The sequence below is a fragment of the Chiloscyllium plagiosum genome, chromosome 28 (genome assembly GCF_004010195.1).
Source record: "Chiloscyllium plagiosum isolate BGI_BamShark_2017 chromosome 28, ASM401019v2, whole genome shotgun sequence".
Taxonomy (NCBI): domain Eukaryota; kingdom Metazoa; phylum Chordata; class Chondrichthyes; order Orectolobiformes; family Hemiscylliidae; genus Chiloscyllium; species Chiloscyllium plagiosum.
This window is the reverse complement of record NC_057737.1, coordinates 49,074,857-49,090,083: the sequence shown is the minus strand read 5'-3', so window position 1 is coordinate 49,090,083 and position 15,227 is coordinate 49,074,857. Positions and strand designations below refer to the sequence as shown.

The 15,227-nt window shown below is 43.7% G+C and overlaps 1 protein-coding gene across 1 annotated transcript in view; it reads left to right on the top strand.

The window, feature by feature from the left end:
* Positions 1-14,696, top strand: part of LOC122564237 (carbohydrate-responsive element-binding protein-like) — a 196,798-nt gene extending 182,102 nt beyond the window's left edge. Inside the window, exons 14-16 of the mRNA XM_043718935.1 lie at positions 886-1,009; positions 8,867-8,996; positions 14,414-14,696. Coding sequence (XP_043574870.1) covers positions 886-1,009; positions 8,867-8,996; positions 14,414-14,523 — 364 coding nt within the window. The 3' untranslated portion in view covers positions 14,524-14,696. The remainder of the gene's footprint in view (positions 1-885; positions 1,010-8,866; positions 8,997-14,413) is intronic.
* Positions 14,697-15,227: the final 531 nt, after the last annotated feature.

The following is a 15,227-nucleotide window of genomic DNA, read 5'->3' as shown; positions in this document are numbered from 1 at the left end:
TTTTTAGCTAAAATCCAAGAGTGGGATTAAAACCCACAAATCTCTGAAATTTGTTCCCTAACTTCACTCTCAACTCTGAGTCAGATTCAGGGACTAGGGTAGCTAATTTAACAACTGCTAATGGTGAAGCAGTTAAAATCTGGGATACTCAAGAGGCCAGAATTGGAGGAGCAGAGAAATTTGACAAATTGTGAGGCTGGAATAAAGTAGAGATTTGCCTTTTGCTCTGGAATCAAGTGAGAGTAGTGCCACCTGGCTGATGACAGCATGGTGCCCTTCTCAGTAGCTGCTGACACACTGAGAAGGATGAGGAGGGAAAGTTTCCCCTTTGTCACAGAATATCATTTGTGATCTGGATAAGTATATTCCAGGTCTGTGAAAAGGACAAACACCTGACGTTTGAGGGATAGAAGCACGGTGTTCCAGGAAAGATGGGCACAAACTTGACAACAGATTTAAAGGATGAAGGATTTTGGAGAAGATGGGAAGTTATAGATTGGACAACAGTTTGCAACATCAGAAGAATCATGGTTTGATTTTGAGGAGTCAGCTGATGAAAGCAAATGTGAAGAGGATTGGGTAGTACCTGAGGAGAGAGAAATGTGAACTGGCGATATTGGGTCTTGTGGGTTGCCGAGAGCAGGAAGTCCTTTTGGGTATTGGAGAGGAATTTCCCAAAGTCTATTACCAGGAGATTGGTGATTACGATACATCCCACTTTTCCATGTACATTGTTTCTGAGAAAGAGAGAGAAGTGGGTGGATTTTGAATACAGGGTAAAGTGGATTTTGTTGTAGATGGCTGAATCAGCAGCTATTGTCTGGTGACACATGATTCTATTCTATCAACTGAATATTGAGTGAGTTTTTACCTTCTGGTTTCCAGCATTTATCAGCAACAGCTGCCTGCTACCGGAGTCCCCATCACTCAGCAACGATTCAGACAGATGAGGGAGATGTTCAATGAGTATGTGCGTGTGCGGACGTTATGCAACTGGAAGTTCTGGATTGTATCCTTTACTCAGCTGTTGCCATTCATGTGAGCGAAATGCTGGCACCTGACAGCTCGGGTTTCGCAGTGTGGGGATGCTATTCCCCACTGTGATGACTCTGACCCAGCTCAGCCCAACTGTTAGCTTCTGAGCTAAAAGCAGATTTTTGTGGTGGGTAGCATATAATAGTTGATTACCTGCCATGGAGGACAAGAAAAACTACCAGTTGGAGGCACCAGCTAAGCATGGATTAATTAAGGTATGGATTAGTTTTCTGTTTAATACCTGTTAATATCAGTGAAGTGTACAGGAGACATGGAGCTGATAACTATTTGTGTCAAAAAGTGTGGTGCTGGAAAAGCACAGCAGGTCAGGCAGCATCCAAGGATCATGAGAGTGGATGTTTCAGGCATAAGCCCTTCATTAGGAATGTGGGGGAAGGCAGTAGGTAGATGAAGGTGAGGGGGATGATGGTGATAGGTCAGAGTAGAGGATGGAGCAGATAGGTGGGAAGGAAGATGGACGGGTAGGACAGTTCAAGAGGGCAATACCGCGTTGGAAGGTTAGATCTGGGATGAGGTGGGGAGAGGGGAGATGAAGAAGCTGGTAAAATTGACATTGATCCCATATGGATGGAGGATACCAAGGCAGAAGATAAGGCGTTCATCCTCCAGGCGCCGGGTGGCTAGGATTTGGTGGTGGAGGAGGCCCAGGACTTGCATGTCCTTGGCAGTGTGGGAGGGGGAGTTAAAGTGGTTGGCCATAGGACGGTGGGGTTGTTGAGTGTGTGTGTTCCAGAGATGTTCCCTGAAACATTCCGCGAGTTGGCATCCTGTCTCCCCAAGGTAAAGGAGACCACATTGAGAGCAATAGACACAGTAGATTAGGAGTTTGGATGTGCAGGAAAATCTCTGCCGGATGTGGAAGGATCTTTTGGGGCCTTGGACGGAGATGAGGGGAAGGTGTGGATGCAGGTTTTGCAATTCCTGCGGTGGCAGAGGCAGGTACTGGGAGGGAAGGGTGTTTTGGTGGGACTGTGGACCTAATAAGGGATTCACGGAGGGAATGGTCTCTGCAGAACACAGATAGTGGGGGGAGGGAAATATATCACTGGTGGTAGGGTCCATTTAGAGGTGGTGAAAATGGCGGAGGATGATGCAATGTATCCGAAAATTGGTGGGGTGGAAGGTGAGTACCAGGGGGATTCTATCCTTATTGCGGTTGGAGGGGTGGGGTTCAAGGGCAGACAGGTGGGAAGTGGAGGAGATGTGCTGGAGGGCATTGTTGACGACATGGGAGGGGAAATTGCAGTCCTTGATGTAAGTGGCCATCTGGGATGTTCTGGCGTGGAATTGGTCTTCATTGGAGCAGATGCAGTGGAGGCGGAGGAGTTGGGAATAAGGGATAGCATTTTTACAGGAGGCGGTTCGGAGGAGGTGTAGTCCTGATAGCTGTGGGAGTCAGTGGGTTTGAAGTAGATGTCTGTGTTGAGTTGGTTGCTGGAGATGGAGATGGAGAGGTCCAAGAAGGAAAGGGAGGTGTCCGAGATGGGCCAGATGAAATTGAAGTCAGGGTGAAAGGTGTTCGTAAAGTTGATGAACTGTTCACCTCCCCATGGGAGCACTATTTGTGTTAAACTTCCAGACAAAATGGACACTGACAAGTTACTGGACTAATGATCTAAAGAGTCGAGAGTGTGGTGCTGAAAAAGCACAGCAGGTCAGGCAGCATCTGAGGAGCAGGAGAGTTGACATTTTGGGCAAAAGCCCTTCATCAAAAGACATTCCTGATGAAGGGCTTTTGCTCAAAATGTCAACTTTCCTGCTCCTCGGATGCTACCAGTCTTGCTATGCTTTTCCAGCACCACACTCTCAATTCTAATCTCCAGCATCTGCAGTCCTCACTTTTGCCTAATGATCCAAAGAACATAGTGGTAAAATTCAGCCTGTTTTGATTTCAAGATGTCATCTGTACCATGTGCCTCCAGTGTGATCCTTACTAATTAGAGATAACTGGGTCTTTTCCAGATTGGTGGGATGTGACGAGTGGGATCCCACTGCAGTCTGTGTAGAGCCTTTAACCTTTTACCATTTCTATCAATGACTTAGATGATGAGAACAAAGGCATTGTAGCTAAATTTAGTAAATGACACAAAGATAGGTCGGGAAATATGTTGTGAAGAAGATATACGGAGTTTGCAGATTTGTTTCAGTAGCAGCAGTGTGAACTATTTACAAGGTGCCTTATAGAAATTCACCAAATATCCTGAGATAGTAACTTCTAAACCTATGACCACTTTCATCTAGAAAGATAAGGGCAGCCAATACATGGGAATGTCACCCCTGCAAGTTTGCCTCCAAGTCCCTCACCATCTTGAATTGGAAAAGTATTGCTGTTCCTTCACTATCGCTATGTCAAAATCCCCTGAAATTCCTTCCGTAAAGGCATTGTAGGTCAACCAACAGCAGGTGGACTGCAGCTACTGAAAACTGTCGCTCATTATCACCTTTTTAAGGGTAGCTAAGACAGGCAATAAATTTTGCTATCCAGTGATGCCCACGTACCCTGAACAATTTCTTAAAAAACTATATGTAGATTGAGAGAGTGAGAAACTGGCATATGGAGTATAATGTAGAAAAAGCAGCATATTACTTAAATATTGTAGAATTCCAAGTTGCAGCATGACCTTGGCTTTCTAGTGCAGGAACCGCAGCAAGTTATGAAGAGGTACAGTGCATATTCAAAAAAGCTAATGGATGCGATCTATTATTATTAACGGAATTTGTATGGACCAGACCAAACGTCCTCAAAACGTTTTATGGATATAGTGTAAACCCTAATTTTTGTCTTTTTTAAAGGCAAGTGTGAGGCACTGTGTTCCAGATTCAATTGGTCCACACCCATGCTTTAAACAAAACACACTTTATTCTTACACCACAGTCAAAATACAAACAAAGACAAGGTGGCATAACTGTAACTCCATTAAAATATGTAATAAAATAATATTTTATTTCACTATTTATCATCAAGTCTTTCAATATAGCAGAATCCCATAAACATATCCTTGGCAATGGCAAATTCAGCAAAACAGATTTTGCACAAGTACTATCTTCCTTCCAGTACAGGAGAAAGGTGTACTAAAATATGCAATCTCACAGCAGAGAGAGAACGCAAGCTATTTTTGCTGCAGTAGTGGTAGCGATCATTTTCAACAACTAACTCCAAAAATCCCAATTGAAAACAAAACTCAAACCCTCGTCTCTGTGAGTCTAACTCCACCACTCTTGCTTCTTTTATCTAATTTAAAAAAACACTCAGGGAGCTCACAGCTGTTTACCCACTGTTTCTGAGACAGACATTCGAACACCACTCTGCAAGAGAAACAGCATGGAGCAAATCTCTATCAGTTCACAGTCTCATCACACAAAAGGAATGCTATACTTCAGTTATTCGGGGTGTTGGTGAGACCACATCTGGATTACAATGTGCAGTGTTGGTCTGCATATATAGGGAAGGGTAAAGATGTGTTGGAGATGGTTCAGAGGTATTTTGCCAGATTGATACTTGGAATTGATAGTTGACAAGTTGTATTATGAGGAGAGTTTGGACAGTCTGGGCTTCTTTTCTCTGGAGTTCAGAAGATTACGAAGTGGTTTGACTGAAGTTGATACGATCGAAATATCTTGACAAGTTGGTTATGGAAAGGATGTTTCCTCTTAGGGGGTTGAGTCCAGAATGAGGACACACTGTTTAAAACTCCTATTTCAGACAAAGATGAAGTTAATATTAGAGTTCTACGATTTTCTAACTTGGAAGGGTTAGGGTCATGGAGTATTGTCGAAGGTGGATTATTGTGAGGCAGGGACATCATGTGTTATCAGTGTAGATAGGAATGTGGAAGTCATAACATAAACAGAGTTGTGATCTTATTGAGTGGATCAGCAGACTTGAAGGGCTGAATGACCTACCTGTGCTCCTAAGGCCTAGCTCAATATGTTAGTAAATATAATATATGTATTGTATATACTATAATACAAGTTTTTTGTTCTTCTTTGAGCACTGCAATGAAGATGGCAGCAGTCTAGAAGCATGGAACACTTAAGCATGGAACAAGATTTTGGTGCAGCCCTCAGCCATTGCTGGTTTCTGCTTGTGCTGTAGTTATAGATAAGACATCAGCTATCAGATACTCCAACGTGGTCAGCTCTGTAAGTGGTGCTGTGGACTTTCCAAGCTTCCATCATTGCAACAAACAGATGTGGATGAATTGTTCACTTCAATCCCTGTATCTGCTCTTTGACTTTATTCACTGTTACCCTCTGTGTGAACAGGTTCAAGGCCTACAAGATTATGTTAAGATTTGGGAAAGTAGACACATGTGCTGATATTGTAAGGATTTGAAGTCACAGATATAGATTTTGAGGAAACGACATGGGGCTGTGTGAGGAAGAATGGCAATGACCTGAAACCCAGTTCCAAACGGAAGTGGAGATGACCAATGATCTCAAAAGACAACTGTACGAACACTTGAGGAAAATAAGGCCATGCGGGGTGAGGATAGGGGAAAGGCAGTGATGGGACGGCTCCATTTAGAATTGAATTGAATTGAATTGAATTCATTGTCACATGTACTGAGGCACAGTGAAAAGCTTTGTCTTGTGAGCAATACAGGCAGATGATGTAATTAAATAGCATAGATAAGGAAATAATAGGTAAACAGCGGCAAAAACAAAACACAGGGACAGGTGAATGTTAAGTGTTTGTGAGTCCATTCAGTATTCTAACAACAGTAGGGTAGAAACTGTTTTGAAACTGGCTGGTGCGTGTGATCAGGCTTCTGTATCTTCTCTCCTATGCTAGAGGTTGTGGAAAAACATTGTCAGAGTGGGATGGATCTTTGAGAATGCTGGCGGCCTTTCCTTGGCAGCGGGCCTGGTAGATGGATTCTATCGATGGGAGGTTGGTCTTTGTGATTGTCTGGGCTGAGTTCACCTCTCTCTGTAACTGTCTTCGATCTTGAATGGTACAGTTCCCTTACCAGGTAATGATATATCCAGACAGAATGCTCTCGATGGCACACCTATAAAAGTTGGCAAGGGTATTTGCTGTTATGCCAGATTTCCTCAGCTGCCTGAGGAAGAAGAGACATTGTTGGGCCTTTGTAACCAGTGTGTCCACATGAAGAGTCCAAGAAGGTTTGTTGTGGACGATCACTCCCAGGAGCTTGACACTCTCTACTCGTTCCACTTCTGTGCTGTTAATGTGTAAGGGGCATGAGTAACATCCTGCCGAAAATAAATAATGAGTTCCTTGATTTTGCCAGCATTGAGAGCTCGGTTGTTCTCAGTGCACCATATTTCCAGGTCTTCCACCTCCCATCTGTAGTCTGCTTCATCGCCATCTGAGATTCGACCAACTACGGTGATGTCATCAGTGAACTTGTAAATGGCATTAATCTGGTATTTGGTGACGCAGTGAAGGGTATACAGTGAGTACAGTAGAGGGCTGAGTACTTCCCTGGGGGGCTCGGGTGGTGAGTGTTATTGAGGATGAAATATTGTCCCCAATCTTCACTGATTGTAGCCTGTGGGTCAGGAAACTGAGGATCCTGTGGCAGAGAGTGGGGCTTGGTCCTACATCACTAATTTAGTAATCAGTCTTGAGGGGATAATAGTGTTGAAGGCTGAACTGTAGTCAATGAGTAGGATTCTTACATAGCTGTTCTTGGTGTCAAGATGTTCTAGAGAGGAGTGAAGGGCGAGTGATATGGCATCTGATGTGGATCTGTTGGTCCGATAGGCAAAATGGAGTGGGTAGTGGGAAGGCTGGCGTTGATTAATGCCATGATCAGTCTTTCAAAGAACATCATGAGCACCAAAGTTAGGGCATTTAGAATTGGCATTGACTCACAGGCTCAAATAATCTTCTTCAGAGATGAGGGCACATTGGTATGTAATCAGGAGGGAGTTATCCTGGCAGCTGTCCACATTGACTCCAGACTCCACCTCACAGCATCATCTCCAAAATGGGCAAGGAAACCTGATTACCAAATACCACATGTCCCCTGCTCCCTACAGCCACCCACACCCCCACCCTCACTGATTAATTAGTACTCTACCGTTTTGAACAGCACTTGGAGGAAGCACTGCATTTAGCTGGGTGCAAAATATACTCTAGGTGGGGGATCCCGGTGTCCACCACTAAGAGTGGCTCAGCAGTGGAATTATGATCGAATTGGTTGGTTCCTAAAGGACACGGCTACTAGACTGGGTCTGCGGCAGGTGGTGAGGGAGCCAACAAGAGGGAAAAACATGCATCACATCATCCTTGCTGATCTGCCAGCTGCGATGCATCTGCCACGGCAGTATTGGTAAAAGTGACCTCTGTCCGCTCCTTGTCGAGGCAAAGACCCGCCTTCACATTGAGAATGCCCTCTACGCGTACTATCACCGTGCTAAATGGGACAGAGTTCGAACAGATATAGCAAATCAAGTCTGGCCATCGATGAAGCTCTGTGGGCCATCAATAGCAGCAGAATTATACCCAGCGCAGTCTGTAACCTCATTACACAGTATATCCCCCACTCAACCATTACCATCAAGCCAGAGGATCAACCCGGGTTAAGTATAGATTGCAGTAACAATTTTGACTCAGAAATAGAGGCTGCTCCTTTCTTGTAACTGGGTAAAATCCTGCAATTCTATTCCTCATAGCACTGAGGCCTTGCCTGTCCCCTAAAAACTGGCATCAGGAAGGTGACACAACTTTGAGAATGACAATTTACAGAACCCAAGGGGGCGAGGTCACAAACCCAGTCCATTCAGAATCTCTTGATTAGCTTCCTATTTTTAACTTGTTCCTGAATATCTGTTACTTTTTTTCCAGAAATATACTTCATCAGTAAAATATTTTGAACTGCATTACCTGACTATTCAACGTTGACATTTATTGAAGCACAAACATACAGGGTTTTCTCAGGGTTTTAAAGCTCCTTTATGCACTATGGCTGACTGAACTTTGTGAAATTTCCCCCTTGCATCTGTACAGTAGCTGAGCCAAGTGTTTGGCTCAATATCCCTCAGCACATAGTCCTGGACCTTGGAGTGTGCTAGTCTGCAACACTCAGTCAAGGCCAACTTGCACTGGAAGACCAACAGGTTTTGGGCCTTTCATGGATGCCTGATTCTCCTTTGATCCAAGGTTTTACCATCTTTATGATGCCTCAGAGGTAAACTGCACCTTTTAATGGAAATTGCAAAATGCATAAGGGAGAATGCTGTCAATGTGATGAAGAGGAGAAAGGCTTAAAAAGAACATTCCTGACTTTTGCCCGAAATGTCGATTTTCCTGCTCCTCGGATGCTGCCTGAACTGCTGTGCTTTTCCAGCACCTCTATTCCAGAATCTGGTTGCCAGTATCTGCAGTCATTGTTTTTACCTAGAACATGAGCGCTAACTTGTTTACGCAGAGAGTAGTTCCTGTGTAGAATGAACTGCTAGAGAAGGAGATGGGTGCAGGCATAGTTACAATGTTTAAAAGACATTTGGATAAATTCATGAATAGGAAACATTTGGAGGGATATTGGCCAACGGCAGGCAGGTGGGACTAGTTTAGTTTGGGAACATGGTCCACATAGACTGGTTAGACCGATCGGTCTATATGACTCTGTATGACTCTGTGCCATTTACCAGAATTCTGAAGAAGGGTCATTGGACTGAAATGTTAACTCTGTTTTCTCTCCACAGAGGCTGTTGGACTTTGCTGAGTTTCTCCAGCAATTTCTGTTTTGTTTCAGATCTTCAGTATCTTTTGTTTTGTTTTTGATGTTTTGGTGCTGCTTGTTGATCTGTTTTCTCCTTAACAGATATTGTATAGTTTAGCTTCATTATTCGTCCTCTTTTCGAATCCTTTAATGGGATGGTTTCCACAAGTAGTTTGGATGATCTTTATCAGTCAGCCCTGGCTTGGCTGGAGCAGCACTGCTCCCTCCCTGCACTGAGACTCTGTAAGTATGTCATACTCACAGTGCAGCTGACTATAACTCACTGTGGGAGAATGACCTGATTATTCTATCCTTGAATAGCTGAAAGGAGGGAGGTAAAGGTGGTAACAGTATTGATCAATGAGAACCTTACGGTGCTGGAGGGACAGGGTGTCACAGAGAGTTCAAGAACACAGTTTATTTGGTTGCAGCAATTAGAGTGGCTGATACATTACTGGGTATATTCTAAAGACAGCAGTTCCCTGCTGGGAAGGATGCAGAGAGACAGATCTGCAAGGAAATTACAATTATGATGAGTTCTTGAATAATTAAAGAATAATCACACCTTATTCAAGAAACAGGTCGTCAGCTCAAAGGCTGAATTGCAATGTGACCAACCAAAGAATGGGTTTAAAAATGGGGGTAACAAAAATAAATACATGTCTATTCAGCAGGTACATTTAAGGGACAGTGTTAACAGTATCACGGGACTTAATTTGGCTACTGGAATCAAAGTGCAACAGCCAAGACTGTGATAGTTTGGTTACATTCATGGTGAAAGGTTAGACAAATAAATCCAGAGCCTGTTGGATGACAAAAGCGAAGAGTCTAAGATGAAGGAGGATATACAATAATGTTAAGTGGATAATACAACTAAGAACCAGGCTTAACACAGAAGTTTCAGGTGGGGAAGTGAATAAACAATTAAGGGGAGAGAAAAGAGAGTTTGTGGAGAGGTTGACAGTTAACATAAAAAGGAATCCAACTCTCCTATCGGCTCATAAATAGTAAGAGAGTGGTAAAAGGAGGAGTAGGGTTGATGAGAGACCGAAAAGGGGAGTTCTGTAAAGGAGCAGGGCATGGCTGAAATACTAAAGGAGCAATTTGCATCTGTTTGTACCAAAGAAGATGATGCAGCACACATCACAGTGAAAGAGAAGAATGTCAAGATGCTGATGAGCTAAACATTGGAAAAGAGGAGGTATTCGACAGGGTGCTTGTATCTAAAGTTGATGAGTCATCAAGACTGTATGTGAAGCACCCATTGATTCTGAGTTTAAGATAGCAGAGGCACTGAGCATAAATAATTCTTCAATTCTGTTTAGCTGCAGGTTGGGACCACACCCTTCTTCAAAAATGGTGTAACCATAAACCTGACAGCTACAGACCAGTCAGTTCCACTTTTCTGGTGGGAAAACATTTAAAAATGATAATTTAGGACAAAATGATCAATAACTTAAGCAAATACAGGTTAATTACAAGAAATTAATAAGGTTTTGTTAAGAGCAAATTGCTTTTTAATGAATTTGCTGGTGTTTTTTGAAGAGGTAGCAGAGAGGGATGTTGATGTGGCTGATGAATTTCCGAAAGGCTTTTGATAAAGTGCCATATGACTGGCTTGTGAGCAAAGTTAAAGCTCATGAAAGGGACAACAGAAAAGTGGATAAGAAACAGTCTGATTGACAGGAAATAGACAGTGCTGACAAACAGATGTTTTTTTTTCAGGCTGAAGGGAGGTACCTATGTAATGGAGCTCTCGCAGGTCAGGGTTCTGAGACTTTTGCTTCACCCGATACATACTAATGTCTTTGACCTTGGTGGAAAGAGAACAGTTTGTGGATGACACAAAACTTCGAAGCATTGTGAACTGTGGCCTGTATTGTGTAGAATTAAAAAGGGCATTGACAGCTTTGTGGACGGGGCAGACAAGTAGCAGGTAAACTTCAGTGTAGAGAAATGTGAAGTTATTCATTTTGGCAGGAAGAATAAGGAATGACAATATAAAATAAAGGGTACAACGTTAACAGCTGTTCAGGAGCAGAGACCCCGGGAATGCACCTACATAAATCACTGAAGATAGTACATTTAATAACCATTTCTTTTATCTAGCTTTCTATTATCACCACATTTCCTGTGGGATTCTGACCCTGCAACTGCTCACCACATCCCTAATTAGACTTTATTACTTTCCCTTTTACTCAAACAGCACCTAATATATAACTCTATTTGCTCTAGTGTAGTCTGCCTCTCCCTCCAATTCTCTGTTCACTTTGCTATTCACTTTGATGTTACTACCTGGTCCCCACATGCCTGCCAAGTTAATATAAATCCTCTTGATAGCACAGGTAGATCACTCCAAGGATATGTGCCTTGACTTTGTTTAATGTAATGGCTCCAGTCCATATCAGTCCCATATTTGCTAGTAAAAGTCCCAATCTTTCAGCCCTCTCTCTTTCTAGCCATACATTCATCCTCACCATCCTGCTGCAGACTTTCTATACTCACTGAACTTGGACAATCCCTAGATTAATGCCTTTTGATGTCATGCTTCATTGTATCTTTCCTCACTCACCAAAGTCTATCTGCAGGATCTCATCACCCTTTCAATCTGTCATTGGTACCACCAGCATGGACCATTACAGATGCTATCCAGTGGCTACTCAGCGATGTATCAGTTTCTTGTACCATGGTGGGAGCAGACTATCCTGAGTTCATATCTGCAGCTGCATAATGCCTGAGGCTGCACTATCTACAGAACCTGCTTTCACTATTGCTTTCCCAATCTCCTTCCTCCCAGGGCAACATGAACCTCCCTGTACTGTTCCAGGCTGCACTCCCTAGAGAAATGATCTCACTCTTCAGCATTCAGAATGGGCACTATTTGGAGACTATCCCAAGGCACTCCAGCACACCATGCCTGGTCCACCTTGCCTGTGGTCTCTGTGGTGATTGTAACAAGGTCAGCCAGGTGGACATCATGGAATATAAGTTCCCTGTCTGGGACAATTAATCTGGTCTGGTCAGGGAGCCCTGGCTAACAGATATAAACAGGAATGTCAGGCATTCTGTTGATGCTTAGAGCAAGCTGGATCAGTGTCACTGAGCTATTCATGTGTAAATACTGGATGATTTGGTGAAGGGATGTGGGTGATGGGATGTGTAGTGATGGAAATGTGTGGAGTTATTTCATTCTCCACCTTCATACACTCAGTCCAGATCACTCTCAGCCTCACAGATGCTCCACAGTGACATCAGCATTGCGAATTTCTGAAACTCTACAGTAAATGCCTTCCTGACACCACCTGTACAAGATTGTCCAGAAGATGAGAAACTTGTTATGTAAAAACAAACATTCCCTAAGTCTCTTTTTTGAATATTTTGCTCATTATGCAATTATCAATAATAATCAATTCAAGATCTGAAATTATTTTATTTTCTGTGCTTTTCATATACTTTCTATAACCTCTTCTGTGAGATATTCTGAACATCAATAGCAGAGTGGGATGGCCCTTCAAAGGAGGATCCACGGATGTATCACACAGGGGTATCCACGGGTGTATCACACAGGGGTATCCACGGGTGTATCACACAGGGGTATCCATGGGTGTATCACACAGGGGTATCCATGGGTATATCACACAGGGGTATCCACGGGTGTATCACACAGGGGTATCCATGGGTGTATCACACAGGGGTATCCACGGGTGTATCACACAGGGGTATCCATGGATGTATCACAGAGGGGTATCCATGGATGTATCACACAGGGGTATCCACGGCTGTATCACACAGGGGTATCCATGGGTGTATCACACAGGGGTATCCATGGGTGTATCACACAGGGGTATCCACGGGTGTATCACACAGGGATATCTATGAGTGTATCACACAGGGGTATCCACGGGGTATCATACGGGAGATCCACGGGTGTATCACAAAGGGATATTGGGGATCCACACGGACAGCCTGAGGGATATCACACAGGTGGATCCCCTAAGTGTATCACACAGGGGTATCATACCTGGATATCTTGAGAGGTATATGCAAAGGGAGTTTTCTAACCATGTGGTTTCAGTTTTCCTTTGTGGCTTGTGATCCCGGTGTCAGGATGAATTCTGGATTGGGAACTGAGAAGTGACCTCGGCTGGATAATGAACATGATCTTCTGAGAGGTAGCGAGTTAAGGTGCCTGTCTGGTTCCTCATCTGGTTTTGCAGAAGAGCCCAGGTTCTGGAATCAGAAAGTCCAGTCAGTACAGCCATTGGAGCAATTCACATAGTGCCACTACTGGGTCTTATGCCTATCACCCAGCCTATTCTCCCTTCACAGTTCCCTCTTGACCTATTTGCCAGGCACTGTGTTCCAGATCCCAACTACTTGCTGTGTGGAAATCTTATTCCTCATCTTGCAATTGCTTCTTTTACAAATCACCTTAAGTCTATAAATCCCTGGACCGTCCCTTTCCAACGTGATGAATCAGCCTCGAAAAGATCACTACTGCTTCATTTGATATGTAGCAAATTACAGCTACATTTCCCACATAAAACACAAGCCATGATTTTCAAGCAAAGCTTTGAGATTGGGGATCACATGTTGGAGAGTGACTGCATATTCACAGAAACTATTTGATTGATCAGGGTTGGAGGGTTTGAGTTGAGGGAGAGGCTGAACAGGCTGTGGCTGTTCTCCCTGGAGCATTGGAGGCTGAGGAGTGACCTTATAGAGGTTTATAAAATAATGAGGGGCATGGATAGGATAAATAGACAAAATCTCTTCCCTGGGGTGGGGAAGTCCAGAACTAGAGGGCATAGGTTTAGGGTGAGAGGGGAAAGACATAAGAGAGACCTAAGGGGCAACTTTTTCACGCAGAGGGTGGTATGTGAATGGAATGAGCTGCCAGAGGAAGTGGTGGAAGCTGGTACAATTGCAACATTTAAGAGGCATTTGGATGGGTGTATGTTGAGGACGAAATGAAAAATGCAGTGGGTGACTCGCTGATAGTGGTCCGATTTAGATAAGGAATTGCACCGCACAAACCTTGAGTTATTGACTGTTCGTGAGCTCACGGTGGGGGAGACAAGTCGACCAAGTGGTCACAAGTCACTCCGACGAGGTACAGAGAGTTGCATGGTTATATAGGTTACAATCATTTAACAATTACCAAACTGTTAATTGCAGGATAATGAGCAGGTTAGGCACTTTGCCCAGTCACTAGCTTTAGTCACGTAGTGTCTGGACAGTGTTGGTTAGTAGCTGATAAGCAAGTGTTAGTATACAATAGGTTCTTGCAAAAGAGAAGTACACTCCCATGCTGGGAAAGGATTCAGGGAACCGGACAGCTGCAAGACCAACCAGCTCACTGAGCCTGGGAAAGTACGAGCTTAGCAAGCAGACACTAAGGTGAGATTCAGAATGGCATCCAGGCTTTTAATATGTGACAAAATGGCTGCTTCAAATCTAACAAATCTCCTACAATATATGAACAGGAAGAATTTAGAGGGATATGGGCCAAGTGCTGGCAAATGAGATTAATTTAAGTTATCTGGTCGGCGTGGATAAGTTGGCCTGAGGAGTCTGTTTCCATGCTGTACGTTTCTATGACTCTATCTATTGCTGTCCTTACTTTGATTCAGTATTGATCAGTTTTACTTTCTCAACAGCTGTGTTGAACTCCCTTCGACAACTGAGCACCTCCACGACAATCCTAACGGATCCATCTCTAGTCCCTGAACAAGCAATTGTGGCCATGAGGGATCCCAGTCGTCCTTAATGTGTGACCCAGGCTCCATCAACTTGATCATTTCTAAAATGTCCTTGTATTGTCTTTATAACATTCAGGGTTAAAGGACACTGTGTTCAACTAATCTGTCTTTCGCTTAGTTGCTGAATGTTTTGATGAAATTGCTTTTTAAACACATGGCTGTCATAAACCAGTTTGATGCTTCGACCTAAAATACAATCCTGGAGTCAGTTTTTATTTTGGGGAAGAAGCTACTTGGACACGGTCACAGGGAATGGGGAACAATATCCCACAGATGATGCCTCCTGCAGTTGGGAGCTGAGACATTCATATCGGAAAGGGTTATTTCTCAGTACTTCTCAGCTGTTATTCCTCAGAGTTGCTACTGTTTGAGACCAATCCAGTGCCTCTGGGATATAAGGGATTCCTGGCCTGTTTTTCTCATGTCTAGAGAGTGAGAGTTATTTTCATTGCATTCACTTACAGCACCATGACATATCACTAGGGTACCTCAATTACAGGAGAAGAAGAGCTCGGTTCCTACTCATCTACAAACAGAAATGGCTGGAGAGATACATCCTCTGTCCTTCCAGGCGACTTCAGTACACCACTGGCTATTGCTGTGAGCACAGGCTGTCACAGTGAGTACAGGCTGTCACTGTGAGTACAGGCTGTCACTGTGAGCACAGGCCATCATTGTGAGTACAGACTGTCACTGTGAGCACAGGCTGTCA